This window comes from Oncorhynchus kisutch, linkage group LG22 (assembly GCF_002021735.2).
Source record: "Oncorhynchus kisutch isolate 150728-3 linkage group LG22, Okis_V2, whole genome shotgun sequence".
Lineage (NCBI taxonomy): Eukaryota > Metazoa > Chordata > Actinopteri > Salmoniformes > Salmonidae > Oncorhynchus > Oncorhynchus kisutch.
The window spans coordinates 19,187,656-19,206,579 of NC_034195.2; the positions used below are offsets into that span (position 1 = coordinate 19,187,656).

The 18,924-nt window shown below is 42.6% G+C and overlaps 2 protein-coding genes across 3 annotated transcripts; one reads left to right on the forward strand and one right to left on the reverse strand.

The window, feature by feature from the left end:
* Positions 1-129: 129 nt before the first annotated feature.
* Positions 130-11,297, forward strand: LOC109867658 (twinfilin-1-like). Its single transcript, XM_020456915.2, has 9 exons — positions 130-264; positions 1,649-1,729; positions 1,939-2,117; positions 6,059-6,154; positions 6,472-6,576; positions 8,864-8,989; positions 9,397-9,547; positions 9,750-9,871; positions 10,183-11,297. Exons 1-9 carry the CDS (start codon positions 240-242, stop codon positions 10,345-10,347), a joined length of 1,050 nt encoding a protein of 349 aa, XP_020312504.1. The 5' UTR covers positions 130-239; the 3' UTR covers positions 10,348-11,297.
* An 83-nt stretch (positions 11,298-11,380) lies between these two features.
* Positions 11,381-16,872, reverse strand: irak4 (interleukin-1 receptor-associated kinase 4). 2 transcript variants are annotated; one of them, XM_020456912.2, is made up of 12 exons: positions 16,720-16,872; positions 16,460-16,621; positions 16,188-16,333; positions 15,854-16,039; positions 15,361-15,521; positions 15,165-15,229; positions 14,704-14,818; positions 14,462-14,571; positions 14,140-14,326; positions 12,241-12,303; positions 11,767-11,925; positions 11,381-11,578 (listed from the first exon to the last, which is right to left on the reverse strand). In XM_020456912.2, exons 2-12 carry the CDS (start codon positions 16,618-16,620, stop codon positions 11,507-11,509), a joined length of 1,425 nt encoding a protein of 474 aa, XP_020312501.1. In that variant the 5' UTR covers position 16,621; positions 16,720-16,872; the 3' UTR covers positions 11,381-11,506. The 2 variants fall into 2 exon arrangements, with proteins under 2 accessions (XP_020312501.1, XP_020312503.1); XM_020456914.2 differs by having other exon boundaries at positions 16,733-16,851.
* Positions 16,873-18,924: the final 2,052 nt, after the last annotated feature.

Consider the following 18,924-nt stretch of genomic DNA (forward strand, 5'->3'; position numbering starts at 1 on the left):
AGTATCGTATATATATATATATATATATATATATATATATATATGTTTGTTTTGTTGTCATTTGAATCATGCAGGAACGTAATAAATAAATTCGTGTGTTTTAAGTCTTATCGTGACATGTTGAACCACGTGACCATGCTGATGATGACGACATATGAAGTTACTTTAGTCAGCTTCCTACTTCCTTACCCTGGCTTGGTTCTCTCCTTCATCTTCCTTTCTTACGATAAAAAGACAAAATGTCCCACCAAACGGGCATACAGGGTACCTATTTCAGTTACATTCTGTTGTTGCTTTCTTGGCATGTTTGAACTGTATATATCTCAATTGAAAATCTGTTTTTAATCGATGTTAGAGCAAGCTCATTTGAAGTGCGGATTCCTGTAAGTAGCGACTGTAGCTAGCCAGTTAACGTAAGCGAGCTATCTGTGATTATTGATTTGATTCTCTGCTAAGAAGTAGCAATATGTCCAAAAACAATGGCCAGCCATATCTGCTCCAGCCTCTGCTCAAGCGAAAAATAAACATGTTTTTCAAGCTGGTCATTTTGGCTCGGGCAACGCCTTCATTGAAACAGTTGGCGTTGAAATGTAAAATGGTCCAGACAGCCGTAACCTGAACCTATCAGACGCACTTTCACATAGAAAATGAGCTCACTCACAGCCTACACCAAATTATCTGAATGCTTTCAACCCAATGAAAGATGCTTTTGGTCATGTAGTGCATGTGGACACCTGCTCATCACACATCTGATTCCAAAATCATGGGCATTAATATGGAGTTGTTCCTCCTTTTGCTGCTATAACAACCTCCACTCTTCTGGGAAGGCTTTACACTAGATGTTGGAACATTGCTGCTGGGACTTGCTTCCATTCAGCCACAAGTATTACTGATGTTGGGCAATTAGGCCTGGCTCGCAGTCGGCATTTCATTTCATCCCAAAAGTGACGATTTTTACCACTTCAGCACTCAGAGGACCTTTTCTGTGAGCTTGTGTGGCCTACCTATTCACGGCTGAGCTGTTGTTGCTCCTAGATGTTTCCACTTCACAATAACAGCAGACATTTGACGAACATCCTATGACGGTGCCACGTTGAAATTCACTGAGCTCTTCAGTAAAGCCTTTCTACTGCAAATGTTTGTCTATGGAGATTGCATGGCAGGGTTCTCGATTTTATACATCTGTCAGCAACAGGTGTGGCTGAAACAGCCCAATCCACTCATTTGAAGGGGTGTCCACATACTTTTGTATATATAGTGTATCAATATTTTTTCATTTGCACAGGTATTGAATTATTTATGCAAGTGATAGGCTACTTAAACAGGTAACGTTAGATGGTGTTGTATGTGACGTTAATGTAGTTTTCACAACATTGGTGCCTGAGGATCCTATTCACAAAACAGGTGTATATGGTAACCTTGACCATGTCCATCTAAATATTAGTGGTGTGATCCAGTCTGTGATCGGCTTAACTCTTTGGGGAAGGAGATTGTTTTAGGTCGTATGCATTCATCCTACGTTGCATCCTATGCTCTCTGTATGGTCTTATGTGAGGGATAGGCCAGTACTAGGATGGTTTCCTAGATTTCAGTAGAGGCTTCTTCCCATAATGCAAGAAACAAACTCACTTAACATCTGTTTTTCCAGCTGGTAACGATGTGAAGGATGTCTTTGCCAGTGCAAGGAGTGGAAACCAATATCGACTCCTAAAGATTGTGATTGAGGATGGTAAGAAGTGTTTATTTTTCCACCATTTTGATCATAAATAAACAGATCTAAAGTTTGCCGCGAAGGTTGTTTCTTTCAAGGGTAGGCCTATATTTCAGACAATTTTTAGAAGAAAAAACAGTTACCATGATTTAGGAAAGCCCAACAGATTTAATACACCAATATTACGTTTTGACTTTGAATGCGCAACTACTGAATTTGTGTTGCAGAGCAACTTGCTTTGGGTGTGACCAGGCAAGCATCAAAGACATGGGACCAAGAGTACGACTCGTTAGTCCTGCCTTTACTAGAGGACCACCTGCCATCTTATATCCTGTACCGACTGGACTCCTCCAACAACCAGGGCTACGAGTGGATCTTCCTGGCCTGGTCACCTGACCATTCTCCTGTAAGCAACTCACCTGACTTGGTGTATTGGTACTGCTTGCCGTGCGGTAGAAGAGAGAACCGTCTTGGGTGGCTGGAGTCTTGTAGGGCCTTCCTCTGACACCGCCTGGTATAGAGGTCCTAGATGGCAGAGAGCTTGGCCCCAGTAATGTATTGGGCCTTACACACTACCCTCTGTAGCACCTTGCGGTCAGATGCCAATCAGTTGCCATTCCAAGACCAAATCAAATTGTATTTGTCACATGCGCCGAATACAGCAGGTGTAGTAGACCTTACAGTGAAATTCTTACTTACAAGCCCTTTTCCAACAATGCAGTTTTAAGAAAAAATAAGTGTTAAGAAAGTATTTACTAGGGCCTCCCGGGTGACGCAGTAGTTAAGGACGCTGTACTGCAGCGCCAGCTGTACCACCAGAGACTCTGGGTTCGCGCCCAGGCTCTGTCGTAACCGGCCGCGACCGGGAGGTCCGTGGGGCGACGCACAATTGGCATAGCGTCGTCCGGGTTAGGGAGGGTTTGGCCGGTGGGGATATCCTTGTCTCATCGCGCACCAGCGACTCCTGTGGCGGGCCGGGCGCAGTGCACGCTAACCAAGGTTGCCAGGTGCACAGTGTTTCCTCCGACACATTGGTGCGGCTGGCTTCCGGGTTGGATGCGTGCTGTGTTAAGAAGCAGTGCGGTTGGGTTGTGTATCGGAGGTCGCATGACTTTCAACATTCGTCTCTCCCGAGCCCGTACGGGAGTTGTAGCGATGAGACAAGATAGTAGCTACTAACAATTGGATCCCACGAAATTGGGGAGAAAAAGGGGGTAAAAAAAAATATATGGAAGTAGTCCGGGTAGCCATTTGGTTAGCTGTTCAGGAGTCTTATGGCTTAGGGGTAGAAGCTGTTAAGAAGCCTTTTGGTCCTAGACTTGGCACTCTGTTACCGCTTGCCGTGCGGTAGCAGAGAGAACAGTCTATGACTAGGGTGGCTGGAGTGTTTGGCAATTTTTAGGGCCTCCCTCTGACACCGCCTCGTATAGAGGTCCTAGATGGCAGGAAGCTTGGCCCCAGTAATGTACTGGGATTTACGCACTACCCTCTGTAGTGCCTTGCGGATGCAACCAGTCAGCATACTCTCGATGGTGCAGCTGTGTAACATTTTCTGAGGACCTATTCCTGTGGGGGAATAGGCATTGTCGTGCACGCTTCATGACTGTCTTGGTGTGTTTAGGACCATGACAGTTCGTTGGTGACATCAAGGAACTTGAAACTCTCAACCTGTTCAACTACAGCCCCGTCGATGAGAATGGGGGTGTGCTTGTCCCTCCCTTACCTGTAGTCCACGATCGCTCCTTTGTCTTGATCACATTGAGGGAGAGGTTGTTATCCTGGCACCACACAGGGCCAGTTCTCTGACCTCCCTATAGGCTATCTTGTTGTCGGTTATCAGGCCTACCACTGTTATTTCCTTAACAAACCTAATGATGGTGTTGGAGTCATGCTTGGCCATGCAGTCATGGGTGAACGAGGAGTACAGGAGGGAACTGAGCACGCACCCCTGAGGGGCCCCCGTCTTAAGGATCAGCATGGCAGATTTGTTTTTGCCTACCCTTACCACCTGGGGGCGGTCTGTCAGGAAGTCCAGGATCCAGTTGCAGAGGGAGGTGTTTAGTCCCAGGTTCCTTAGCTTAGTGATGAGATTTGTGGGCACTATGGTGTTGAATGCTGAGCTGTAGTTAATGAATAGCGTTCTCATGTAGGTGTTCCTTTTGTCCAGGTGGGAAAGGGCAGTGTGGCGTGCATTGGAGATTGCGTCATCTGTGGATCTGTTGGGGTGGTATGCAAAATGGAGTGGGTCTAGAGTTTCTGGGATAAAGGTGTTGTGAGCCATGACCAGCCTTTCAAAGCACTTCATGACTGCAGACGTGAGTTTTACGGGTCGGTAATCATTTAGGCAGGTTATCTTAGTGTCCTTGGTCTGCTTCAAACATGTAGGTATTACAGACTTGGTCAGGGACAGGTTGAAAATGTCAGTAAAGACGCTTGCCAGTTGGTCAGCGCATGCTCGGACTACACGTCCCTGTAATCCTTCTGGCACCTCCTTAATGCACTTATTAATGAAGCCGGTGACTGACGTGGTGAACTCAGTGCATCGGATGAATCAGGAACATATTTGAGTCTGCTAGCGAAACAGTAGCTTAGCATATGCTTCATTTGACCACTTCCTTATTGGTCGTGTCATCGGTATTTCCTGTCGGGAGTTAGGATATAGTTGTGGTTAGATTTTCCAAATGGACGGCGAGGGAGAGCTTTGTATGCGTTTCTGTGTGTGGATTAAAGATGATTTAGAGTTTTTTTCACCTCTAGTTGCACAGATGACATGCTGGATTTCAGTTTCCTGCATTAAAATCTCTGGCCACTAGGAGCGCCGCCTCTGGATGAGCATTTTCTTGTTTGCTTATGGCCCTATACAGCTCGTTGAGTGCGGTATTAGTTTCCCGGCCTCGGTTTGTGGCGGTAAATGGACAGCTACGAAAAATATAGATTAAACTCTTAGTAAAAAGTATGGTCTACAGTTTATCATGAGGTGTTCTAACTCAGGTGAGCAGAACCTTGAGACTTCCTTAATATTACAGCTGTTGTCATGAAAGAGACACGCACGTCCCCTTTGAGCTTACCCGACACTGCCGTTTTATCCTGCCGATGCATAGTAAAACCAGCTAGACGTATGTTATCCATGTCACTGTTCAGCCACGACTCAAATAAACATAGGATATTACATTAGGTCCCGTCGATAGGATAGTCTCGAACGGAGCTCGTCCAGTTTGTTCTCCAGTGATTGTACGTTTGCCAATAGAACCGAGGGTAGAGGCGGTTTATCTACTCGCCAACGTAGCTTTGTCACGGTGCCGTCTCCTTCTCTTCCGAGTCTCTGGGATTAGGGTTTGGACCGGAGTGAGCAGTATGTCCTGTGTCGCTGACTCGTTGTGAGTAGAAAACTTCAATCAAATTGAGGTTAGTGATCGCTGTTCTGATGTCCAGAAGTTATTTTTGGTCATAGGAAATGGTGGTTAAAATCAGCTATAAAATGTTTTTTTTAAACCACACAAAATAGCATAATTGGTCATTCCAGCCATTAGTGCTCAACTATTTGTTAGCCTATGTGTAGTTTAGCTGTAGTGTAGTGCAAATGGGACATTTTAGCTTTTGGCCTGCTCTTTATGCAGGTAACATCACAACTGTTGCAAATTGATGTAATGACTTGGTTCTCATTCTCAGAGTAATAAACTCAACGGACACTTTGAAAGCGTCTTCCTAGACGGTCAATACAGCTGCATTCAATTAGTTGCACACACTATATACCTTCCTTCTATAACCATTCACTTCTGGTGTAAACCCTCTAAACCTCAGCACTCCCTTAGTGACATGAATAAGTACATTTCATATTCTCAGAACCCAACAACAGAGAATGAAAGAAATTGAGCTCTACCTGATTGAATGAAGTGGTTCAATTAAGACTGAGGAATGTTACAGGGACAGGAGGATAAATGCTGTGGTAGAGAGAGTGTATAGACTAGCATAGCATCCTATTCTAACAGACCGGGCAGGGCTCGACATTCCTACCCACTATCCGGAGGCGGCGTGCCACGGGTCCAGGCGTGTCTGGAAATCTGCAGAGGTTTCAAAACACACACAGCACATGTTCTAAGACTGGAACATCCCAAATGGGCTGTGTTCATCTGGTGCTGATCCAGGCACAGTTAGCTATCCCATGGAAAAAGAATGGAAGCATGTGTTGAGTTAGCAAGAAAATAATAAAGAATTGTGTTTGAACAACAAGAGTAAAATCACTGCAATTCATTGATGAAATAGAAAGGGGATGGAATAGATGCATGTTAAGAGGCTGCTTTTCCAGTACCCTTTGGTGTGTTCGCTAACACATTCTATTTCAAACAGGTGCGACATAAGATGTTATACGCTGCTACCAGGGCCACGGTGAAGAAAGAATTTGGCGGAGGACTAATCAAAGATGAGCTCTTCGGCACCACAAAGGTTGGTTAGATTATCTGTGTGAGATTGGCTTGTGAAATCCTCTTACTCCGAGGAGCTGATTTGCCGTCTGCTTTGCCATTCAACGGTTATTGTAATCGGAGGTGTCTTTTTTTTTTTTCCTGCTCAAGCGGGGGCATAAACATTGAAGAACGTTCCAGTGAGATTGCTTTAAAAAGCTCGTCAGTAATTTGGCATTCACATTATCACACATGTATAAGATGGAGGGTTGAGTATTGTTAAATATGTATTGTACATGAATAGTAGTTGTGTATGTAGATGGCTAACTGGTATGTGGTCCACTCTCCCCGCTCCCCCAGGAGGATATGTCTTTGAGGGGCTACAAGAAGTACCTGGTGGCCGAGGCAGCACCGCTACCACTCACTGCTGCCGAGGAGGAACTGAGGCGGATCAAACTCAGTGAGGTACGCACACACACTCACGCAGAGAGAACGGTATTCACACTTCCTGTGATGTTTAAAAGTCATTCTGTGTAAAAGTTGTTTTGTTGGTTTAAAGTGTTAAATGGGTGTGGATTCAAACCTTTTCTTTCAACTAAGACATTGTAGGCAAACCTGCCTTAATATGGAAGGAAGTTAAAACTTATTAAATGAGTGGTTCTGACCACTCAGGACAATTCACAGAAAGAGCCCCTGCACAATAAACCCATAGCATCTGCTTTTCATTGTGTTCAATCCAAAAGACACCGTGTTGAATATTAATGACGGCTGGTGATACCCCTCCCTTCCCGTAGACCACAATGTCAGCAATACAGCGGTGCATAATGCCGACCTGGCGCGAAGAGTCACTGGAAAGGTGCTGATGCGTTGGAACTGCAGGATGTTGGCAGATATGACTATTAGTCCCGTATGGGTCGAGACTCAGGTTTATAAATGGGTTGTTTTTGACAGAAATGTCATGATGCATTGTAAGCATAGATGTTGTCTCACTGAAGCACAGGTCTTGCACTAAAATGTCGTTCGTCAGCCTATATGAGGGGCCACCCTTGAATGTTGATGATGAATGATCATTCAATACTTTGTATTGATTCTGCATGGGAGAGCACTTGGTCAAGGTCACACCACTGTGCCTGTGCTTGGCCCCACTGATAAGATTGGGGGTTACACTGCTATGTGATAGCCCGATGCTTTACTTGCCACTAATGATGACGATGCTAGTTAAGTGCGCTTTTGTCTGGTGTTTCGATTATAAAATGTGATTAACCAAAAATAAGTAACACATAGTAACCTATGCGTCTATTTTGAAAAGCTTGGCCTCAACTCCAACCACGGCGAGTGTTCTTTAAAGAGGAAACAACATTATTGCTGTGCAGAGTTCACCCTGTCTGTCACAAGACTTGTCTCCAACTCCATAAAAGGAATTAGTCTGAGAAGCAGTCCGTTACGCTCCTAAATACAGCCAGTAAAAAGCTAGAAGGGAGAAAACAGGAAGCAAGGGTAGTATTTCTCCCAGTTGTTGAAGGAAGATAATACCAACATTAATCTGTGTGGGAGGAAAGTGGCTTTGAAATGTGCCTGGAGAGAGAGAGACTGCCTTGACTAAGTAGTTGGATAAAACCCACAATCCTTATGGTACATGAGGTGGGTGCACCGCATGTGCTGCTCAATCATGTGTATACAACTGACAGCTGTTCATTCAAAGAGAACAAACAGAGCACTAAAAATGGAGGCCATCCATCAGTATGATCCATTTCCAGTCTTTCAGGTGATTTAGAGGAAGTGCCTCATCCCTCCAGTCTCTCCCGCCCAGATATAGAAATATCAGACACATGAGTCATTATCCCCGATGTGGAGAATTTGAGAGGGGATGAATGTTCTATATTATTTTTGCCTGGTATTTGCTTGATATTAATTTTAAGGTGGCCTCATATTCCTTAGGAAAGAGATCTTATGATCTCTAAGGGACTTCCTGGTTAAATGATAATATTGATTGAACCACTTGCGCTACCACTAGTGGGCTGCGTGTTGACTATGGTAAAGGTAATGTTGTTTTAGTTTTTTCAGTCAATTTCGTGCTGTCTTGACAAGTGTGGTGAATTTTCTAAACTCTTAGTACAGTGTTTGAAGATGTCTTTCACCACATAACCATTGATCCAAAATATACGTTTACCGGGAAATACCATGAACATTGATTTAATCACCAAAACACAACATCTTCTGAATGTGTTTGTTGTTTTCAACCAGTTAATCCAATAGCAAAAGAAGCAAGATCCAGTGAGCACCATAATTCATTGGACAGTGACCATCTCAGATTTTTTAAATTAGCTTTGAAGTCAAATCTGTCTAGTCATCATTATAGTAGTTCAGTATATATCATACTTTGTTTCTACTTTACAGACATTTTCATGATGTAGTTCTCAAAATCTGTAGTAGACCAGTTTAAAATCTATAGTAGTCAGATTAAGTAATAGTAAAACGAATTTTAACAAATGCGAAGAGAATCATGTCAATAGTGAGCATTGCATTGTGAAAGGCAATTACTTTATATGAACAAGCTTTGCGATGTGAAACATGTTTATAGATAACACAAAGTGACTATGATTTTGTGTGTTGTACTTAGTCAATTGAAAATGTGCATAGAGTTTTTAAACTACTTTTTGATTGTCTTGTTTTGAGTTTTGTACTAAGAGTTGTGAAAATTGCACCAAAGCAATTGAACAGAACTGTAAAGTTTTCTCTGCTGTGTGTTCAGGTGCAGACTGACATCAGTGTGGACACCAAGCAGCAGACACTGCAGGGAGTGGCCTTCCCCATACATGGAGACGCTGTCGAGGCGCTCGAAAGATTCAAGGACAAACGAGTCAACTACGTACAACTTGTAAGTCCTTCTTCCCCCTCTGTCGCTTTTCCAGGTGAGTCCGTTGAGAACAAGTTCTGTTCCTTCTTTATACTCAGGATTCCCTTCAGAATGACCAAGGAATTTTGGAGTCGGGAGTTTTATTGAACAGTACAATGTGGTTCTCTTTTTGACCAAAGCGTCATTGTCAACTCTCCTCATTGAAATTCAAGGGCTGGTGTCACAAGATCAGATTTGGGGACAAAGGCATAATTGTGACACTTTGAGCTGGCACTGCCTGGTTCTCGCTCCTCTTTCTCTAAAGTCATAATGAGCAGGTTCTCAAAAGAGCTATTCGATAAATCACACAAAACTGAAATGACACTTTATTAGAGGGCAATTTTCCAACTGTCATATCTGGTTAATTCATAATGGTTTCATTTCAATAGGAAATCGACTTTCCCAACGAGCTCATTAGGTTGTCTAACACTGAACCGACCGAGGTGAAAGATCTGCCCAAGAGGATCCCCACTGAGTCGGCACGCTATCACTTCTTCCGCTACAAACATTCCCACGAGGGAGACTACCTGGAGTCCGCTGGTAATTTTTTAATTTTTTTATGTTACGTCATTTCTTTTCAGAGAAACACAACAGAATTGTAAGCAACTTAACACACCCAAGCGGTCATGACTTAAATCTTTCATATTTCACTGAAGTTAATCTTTTTATTTTTATATTTCACAAAGTTCTATATCTCTTGATTGTGATGGGACATCTTCCATTGTTGTTTTCTCTTCTGCAGTGTTCATTTATTCCATGCCGGGGTACAAGTGTAGCATCAAAGAGAGGATGCTCTATTCTAGCTGTAAAAATCCCCTGGTGGACTTGGTTGAAAATAACATGCAAATTGACATTTTGAAGAAGGTAAGGACCAAAAGGCCAAGCTATTTTATTAGAATTGTAACATAACCAATACAAAGTGTTGTTAGTAACATTTAAGTGTTCTCTGTGTTTATTTGGAGAGGGTCTTTCTTAGGGTTCAGGAAAGTATCAGTAGGTTCAGGTTTTTTGGGATAATTACATTTAAATTCATGAAGTATATTGACACTCCTATTCCAATTTTCCTCAGTGTTTCAATTTGGAATTGAAATTTCAGTTTACTTCCTGAATTGACTTCAACCCTGGTTTTGTTAACAGTCCAACTCTGCACTATTCATGTGTTTGACTGTCCACAGCTGGAGATAGACAATGGGGATGAGCTGACTGGTGACTTCCTGTATGAGGAGGTCCATCCCAAGCAGCATGCACACAAGCAGGCCTTCGCCAAGCCCAAGGGACCTGCCGGGAAGAGGGGCGGACACCGCATCACCAGACCACCTGGAGATGGAGAAGAGAACTAAACGAACACACACACACGCTCCATAATGGAACATTCCAAGTGATCATGGAGGGAAAGCTTATTTGACACAACCTTAAAGCCCATCCAGAGACTGAACTATGCACGCCAAAGGACAACTTAGCTGAGACACACACTTGAGAATATCCCTTTGTAGCCTGTCAAATTGAAGGTTCTATGAGGGCGTAACTGCATTCATTCGCAAAGTATTTTACTGAGCTATTCAGAGGTTAGAACAAGTTGACTAGGAAAGGTTGTTACACTGTTGTTGCTGAGACAAAAATATGCTAGTGCAACTAATGTGAATTTGTGCCAATGTGACGAACCCTCCATGAGTTGTTCACATGCTTGCATTCCTCTTACAGTAGGTCCATTTGTTATGCGTTTCCTGTCCCCAAAGTTGAGACAAACGTCTCCATCTATGTGTGCACAGCTATGAAGAGGTCTAACCCCCCCCCCAAAAAAAAAAATCATATTTGCTCACATCATTCTTCATTTTAATAGTGGTTTATTTTTTATATTGGAAATTCTTTTTGATATAATTGTGGTTTACATAAAACACATCTGCTGTGAAATGTACTTTTCTATGCAAGTGCTGTACATACATGTGATTTAAAGGCCTTGTTTTGTACTGGTCATCTATCTAGTGTCAATGAGGGTCAAGTGACAACAGGGGCTTCCAGTATTTCACATTATTGATGCATCTCAGATTACTCCTTCAGAGGAAGCTAAGTTGCATATTGTGTGCATGCAAGGTGAGAGTCCCAGAGACTGGGATGGGGATATCAAATGGAATTTGTTTCTGCCACAGTCACTTGTCTACTGATTATTGTAAGGCAAACCACTAGTTTAACACCTCATATTTGGACAAGGGAATACCTTCTCATGAGAAGTGTCATGTTTGGTCTTAAGTTGTTAATTTTTAAAAAGGAAAATAAAAATATTTAAATCATACAGACTGAATGGCCTATATTTATTTTTAAAATTACATCTACTTGTCCAATGATATACTTACAGTACATATCAAGCAATTCAACAAAGATGGAAAATATATTTATTATTTTGGCAAAAAATACAAAAGACTGGTGTAACATATTTGGTCCTTTTCTTCAGCAAAGTAAACTTAAGGAAAATGAGTGAGGGATAGTTGTTCTTCAGGTTGTCTATGTTTCACTCTGGGGTCCCAGCTGTTCCAGTGAAATGCTTTTGACAACATCTTCAAGCTCTGTCAGGACCTATTCAAATATTGACATTTCAGTGTGATATAGACCATAAGCAGCTAGTAGTAAGCATTAGTTCCCAGCTAGTAAACGATTGTGTTGATCACTAACAGCTAAGTACCACAAAGTACCCATTGCTAGTGCATACCAGTGGAAACGGTACCGTAAACCAAAGAGCTACCAACTGTAATGGCATCACACACCTCTTCCATCAGTGGCCGTTTGTTCTTCTTGTCACTGAGACAGTCGCTCGCTAAGAAGTAGGTCCTCTCCACCAATGGTAGGTCCCAGTCTGTCATCTTCTTGTCCACAAAGTCCTCCAGGGCCATCTCCTCCTCATCAATCTCATCTTTCATCTCCATCTATAACAGCCATAACAGTCGTAACAAACCGCTGAAACACACACAGCCATCAGCCACTGCCTGCAGTGGTAACTACACTGGCAGACAAGAGAAGTAGAGCACTGCCATCTATAATCTACAAATGTGGCCTTATGTTCCACCGGGAGCAAAGAGTAGAAGGTTAGTAAGTATTTGCTGCACAAATAACTGCCTTTTTGATTGATACTGTATAGTAAATAGTTTTCTTTAGATAACATGCATTCATGTGTACTGTATTGGGGGGATGGTGAAGTCTGAAGAGTATAGAGAAAGATTCCATTGTGCTGCTTTGCTCACCAGGAACTTGGGATCGCGGTTTTCATCGACTGGCGGGAGTCCAGACAATATTTCTAGCAACACCTGTAGTGACAGAAACCTTAAGATGAACCACTTGGCTCCAGCTAACAACAGGCCTCTATATATTATATATCTAACTGTCCACTAATAATAAAGTATGCTATATGGAAGATACTGTTCCCAGGGCTGTCAGGCTGAACACAAGACAGTAGCTGTTGGTTTATGACCAGGTTCAACCAGTTCAACACACAGATGACCTGACCTCATATTAGACTGCTGACATTAGAGAAGGTCATTTATGTCATACAGTACTGTTCCCACACTTTCCATTATTAGCCTAAATAAACATTTGCCAACATGTTTTTTTTATGTATCATTGTGGTGCAACCTTTAATGATATTTCATTGTGAAATTGATTGGCTGGTAGACTGGCAAAGGTGCATGATTCTGACTTACGGGTCTGATAATTATGTGTGTGTCAGTAGTTTTTGGAGTCTGGCACTGAGGTAAACTGCTGAACTGACAATTCCGTTTCATGAGTTTTACTTACGTTGCAGTTTCTCAATAAATTCAATATTCTTGTCGCTGTATCTTCTAGGCTCTATTTAGGTCTTTAAAGTGATGGTGAGAAAGGAAAAACTCTAACACTTGACCTGTTTGTCATAATGGTGTGGTGTAGCCACATGAGGTGCTGCCAAAATTGACCCTTCGCTATAAGCCCCTCTTGGTTACTGTTACAACCTCGGACAACATTTTCCTGGGCAGCCCAATTCCCCATTCAAACACTCGCGAAATCCCCTAACAATGATCTCAAACTGTGTTTCTAATACACAATGAAATGAAACACAGACTACCCCTTGCTAATCAGGAAACTCTTGGGTATGTTATGGTGGACTGTCATTATAATTGGCCAATAAACTGTCCAATAAACAGAAAAGATTAAGAGGGGCAAAAGAACACAGACACTGGACAGAGGAAGATTGGAAAAAAGTGTTATGGACAGACAAATCTAAGTTTGAGGTGTTCGGATCACAAAGAAGAACATTTGTGAGATGTAGATCAAATGAAAAGACACTGGAGGAGTGATTGACGCTATCTGTCAAGCATGTTGGAGGCTATGTGATGGTCTGGGGGTGCTTTGGTGGTGGTAAAGTGGGAGATTTGTACAGGGTAAAAGGGATCTTGCAGAAGGAAGGAAATCACTCCATTTTGCAACGCCATGCCATACCCTGTGGACGGCGCTTAATTGGAGCCAATTTCCTCCTACAACAGGACAATGACCCAAAGAACAGCTCCCAACTATGCAAGAACTATTTAGGGAAGAAGCAGTCAGCTGGTATTCTGTCTATAATGGAGAGGCCATCACAATCACCGGATCTCAACCCTATTGAGCTGTTGTGGGAGCAGCTTGACCGTAAGAAGTGCCCATCAAGTCAATCCAATTTATGGGAGGGAGGTGCTTCAGGAAGCATGGGATGAAATCTCTTCAGATTACCTTAAAAAAAATACAACTAGAATGCCAAAGGTCTGCAAGGCTGTAATAGCTGCACATGGAGGATTCTTTGAGACAGAGCTAGCTAACCAACTGAGCCAGCAAACAATGTAACAAAAGTATAATTTCGGATTTGAAAAACACTCCATTTAAACATACATTTTTTTTTAGAAAACTATTTTTCCATAGCCCTCACTGGCTTTCATGCAAGGTGTCGAACTTGGTGACAGTTGCTATCCATTGGTTGCCCAATATTCTGGGGCGGGGCTTAGCAAAGGGTAAATTCCACTTGTCATGTGGTGTTGCTAATCATCAAATCAATGCGGTGTGGATTTCACATTGTTTTGTATAACGTCTGTGCATTGTGTTAGTTCCATACATTTGTGTAGCTGTAAAGAACAACTCACCACTCCAAAACTGTAGATGTCAGATTTAGGAGTGATCTCGCCCCTGAGTGCCTCATTTGCCATGTATGCTGTTGTACCCACAATCCTCTCTGTCATCACTGTCGCTGACGATCGCGTGGCTGAGGCTCGGGTCAGCCCAAAATCGGAGATCTTCGGCACAAGCAATTCATCCAGCAAAATATTACCACTGCCAGATAGAAATGATTTAGCACTCATTAATAACATTGAGACTGATATGACAAGGTTGTCCGTCCATGATTAAAATGTCTAAAATATGATAAAGTACCATGGGAAATGCATTATAGAAAATGTCCACAGTTACCTCTTGACATCTCTGTGGACATGGTGGTTGCTGTGCAGATAATCTAAGCCTCTGGCCGTTCCCACAGCGATCAAACATCTCCTGTGCCAGGAAAGAGGAGGGCTACCATCCTACAATGAAATAAATATAGTCACAAAGACAAAGTACATGTAAAAGGTCTCTCTTGCTAAAAATCTATTTTTATCTCAACGGTTCTGTATAAATAAAGTGAAGGGAGATGCCAGGCGGATATGTATGCTTACCAAGCAAGCCAGACGATCTAGCAATGAACCATTGGACATGTAAGCATACACCAAACAGGGGTGATGGCCATCACGGGAAAAGCCAACCATGTCTACTAGGTTTTCGTGTTTCAACCTGTGAAAATAAGAGGGCTCTTATCAGACAAACAGTGGCCTGTTCTTTCAACGTTAAAGAGAGTCGAAGGTAAATCATATCTACTCAATCTAAAAAACGATCTCTGGAGAGTTCCTAAGTAAAGTCCCGCTCTAAGATATAGGTCGCTCGGGACATTTCTCTGTTGATTTTTTGTTAGCGGAGACATAGGAGGTAGATGTGTTGTCTGATTGAGATATTGAGCACACGCAAGCTATTGATTCCATTAATGGAATAGAGGTGTAATGACGTGGTCGCACAGCAGGTCAGCTAGCGTACAAGGACTCCTCACAAAACAACAACGGATGAGCAGAAAAGAAACACCTACACCATAAGAGTTTGGACCTCTTGAATGAACTGAACGCTCAGCTCTTCAAGTGAGATGTCTTCCATCTAAAAAGAAGGTGACAGAAGTTTTAGTCACCATTGAGAATGTGCTGGATAATCAACTATGGACAACAACTCGACTCGCACACGGAACAAACAATGAGGCGTTAGTGCCAGAGAGAACAATTAACACCTACTGAGTGTAGTTTCTTCACTGCCACAGGTTTGCCATTGATGAGGCCTTTGTAGACCGTTCCAAAGCCGCCCTCACCAAGTCTGCTCCCACCGTCACTCACTGGCCTCTCGTCAAAATTACCAGTTATCTTCTTCAGCTCGTGGAAAGAAAGCCTGAGAAAACCTAAGGATCAACAGACAAACCTGTTTATGAGGATCATTCTTAGTGCAGTTATCATAGTTTATTGAGCACTGCACATATGCTGCCACCTACTGGGTGTTGTGTGCACTGTGACACACACGACTGAACAGGTTCAATCTAATAGGCCTAGTTTACACATTTCATCTCACTAAACACAATCTATAACAGTATCCTGTCACCATATGTGTCTCATTAAACCGCAAGTAAAATAACCTATAAAGCTAATCTATATAGAATCTATAACCACATGTATCACTATGTTCTGGACACTCAGTACACCTCCAGTGATTATAACACATTTATATGCAGGTCACCTGCAGTGCCATTGGGTTCCGGGTCCTCCTGTGGCTCCGAGGTGCTGTCTGGTGGTGGCTGTTCCTTTGTCTGTGCCTCTGTCCTCCCCAGGGGTCTTGTTGCAGCATCGCTGTTGCCTACCATCTCTTTGTCTCTGGGAGAATCAGGTGGCTGGGGGACTGCTGGACGGGGGTTGTTGATTGCATCTGGGTAAAACATAAGAATTTAGATACAAATAATGACGGGGCACTGTTGAAATAAATATACACATGAAGGCCAGACCAGAGATGAACAGGCAGTCAAAATATTAGAAAGTCCTTGATCTAATGCATATTGCCTACTGTAGTACCCAACCTGGTAGAATAATACTGGCTGCAGCCATTAACCTGTGGCTCATCAGAATGTCCACTAACTCTCCCACGGTGCTGTTAGATGTCCCCCAGTCATTCAGTAGCTCCATGGTAGGACTTCTTCCCTGTAAAACTACTGCTTCAAAACGCCTGTTATATGAAGGTTAGTTCAAGAACATTGTTACAAAATATCATGCATGCTTGACAGAAGGTAACAACTTGTTATGATGGCGACGGTGTCACTGCCGTCAGAGAAGTAGCTGATTGGCACATTACCTTAGATGTTGCTGAGAGTACCTCGGCTCCCCTGTGGGTTTATGTATTGAAACAATAACGTCTTTCCAGCTGTCTTGAGGGTCCAATAAGTCAGACAGTTTTCGTCGAACCCCATAGTTGAGGTTTCGAATAAATGTAGCCGATGTTATTGTGTTGCTCATCCTGAAAAAGAACGATCACACATGTTCTACAGTCGTGTTTTTCCATCATGAGGAAACACTTAAAAGGCAAGCGTTACAATTGTCATCCATGGCGCTTACCTCGGTAACGTACCTAGATATCGTTTTTTTATATATCTAGTTCCTTGTTCATTGAAGTACCATAAAAAAATGTTTTTTTTTGTTCCGGAGATTGAGCAACTTCCCTAGTGTAAAAAATGTACCACGTGACATGGTTCCGCTTTTGTCATCGCTGTAGCATGTATTGTAGATTAACAACAGTGCCCTCTTGTGGGAAATGTTGGAGACACAATTATATCTGCCAATGAGTTTAAAAGCTCTGTTATTCTTCTCCACCAAATAGTAGTCTTCCCCATTCCTATATCTGAGAATACCCTTGGAAGCATGCAAGTCGAGATGCTGTTGTGATTAAGTCTAGAGGTCTGGCGCATATACATCAACAGTTATAATGAATTAACCAGGACAGAATGCTGTGCACGCTTTGGCAGCCAGATATTTAATTGCTCTTCCGGAGTCAGTGAGAATAATCATATATATATACAGTGGGGAGAACAAGTATTTGATACACTGCTGATTTTGCAGGTTTTCCTATTTACAAAGCATGTAGAGTTCTGTCATTTTTATCATAGGTACACTTCAACTCTGGGAGATGGAATCTAAAACAAAAATCCAGAAAATCACATTGTATGATTTTTAAGTAATTAATTAGCATTTTATTGCATGACATAAGTATTTTGATACATCAGAAAAGCAGAACTTAATATTTGGAACAGAAACCTTTGTTTGCAATTACAGAGATCATACGTTTCCTGTAGTTCTTGACCAGGTTTGCACACACTGTAGCGGGGATTTTGGCCCACTTCTCCATACAGACCTTCTCCAGATCCTTCAGGTTTCGGGGCTGTCGCTGGGCAATAAGGACTTTCAGCTCCCTCCCAAGATGTTCTATTGGGTTCAGGTCTGGAGATGCTTCTTACGGAGCCACTCCTTAGTTGCCCTGGATGTGTGTTTCGGGTCGTTGTCATGCTGGAAGACCCAGCCACAACCCATCTTCAAAGCTCTTACTGTGGGAAGGAGGTTGTTGGCCAAGATCTCGCGATACATGGCCCCATCCATCATCCCCTCAATACGGTGCAGTCGTCCTGTCCCCTTTGCAGAAAAGCATCCCCAAAGAATGATGTTTCCACCTCCATGCTTCACGGTTGGGATGGTGTTCTTGGGGTTGTACTCATCCTTCTTCTTCCTCCAAACACAGCGAGTGGAGTTTAGACCAAAAGGCTCTATTTTTTTCTCGTCAGACCACATGACCTTCTCCCATTCCACTTCTGGTTCATCCAGATGGTCATTGGCAAACTTCAGATGGGCCTGGACATGCGCTGGCTTGAGCAGGGGGACCTTGCGTGCGCTGTAGGATTTTAATCCATGATGGCGTAGTGTGTTACTAATGGTTTTCTTTGAGACTGTGGTCCCAGCTCTCTTCAGGTCATTGACCAGGTCCTGCCGTGTAGTTCTGGGCTGATCCCTCACCTTCCTCATGATCATTGATGCCCCACGAGGTGAGATCTTGCATGGAGCCCCAGACCGAGGGGGATTGACCGTCATCTTGAACTTCTTCCATTTTCTAATAATTGCGCCAAAAGTTGTTGCCTTCTCACCAAGCTGCTTGCCTATTGTCCTCTAGCCCATCCCAGCCTTGTGCAGGTCAACAATTTTGTCCCTGATGTCCTCACACAGCTCTCTGGTCTTGGCCATTGTGGAGAGGTTGGAGTCTGTTTGATTGAGTGTGTGGACAGGTGTCTTTTATACAGGTAACGAGTTCAAACAGGTGCAGTTAATACAGGTAATGAGTGGAGAACAGGAGGGCTTCTTAAAGAAAAACTAACAGGTCTGTGAGAGCCGGAATTCTTACTGGTTGGTAGGTGATCAAATACTTATGTCATGCAATAAAATGCAAAGTAATTACTTAAAAATCATAGAATGTGATTTTCTGGATTTATGTTTTAGATTCCATCTCCCACAGTTGAAGTGTACCTATGATAAAAATTACCTTCCTCTACATGCTTTGTAAGTAGGAAAACCTGCAAAGTCGGCAGTGTATGAAATACTTGTTCTCCCCACTGTATATATATATATATATATATATATATATATATATATATATATATATATATATATATATATATATATATATATATATAAGCAGTACCTGATCTGTTTATGACCTGCTAGTTGCTATTTGCTCTGGGTGTTTGATGAGGATCTATGATCAGTTCCACATGCTGCTGG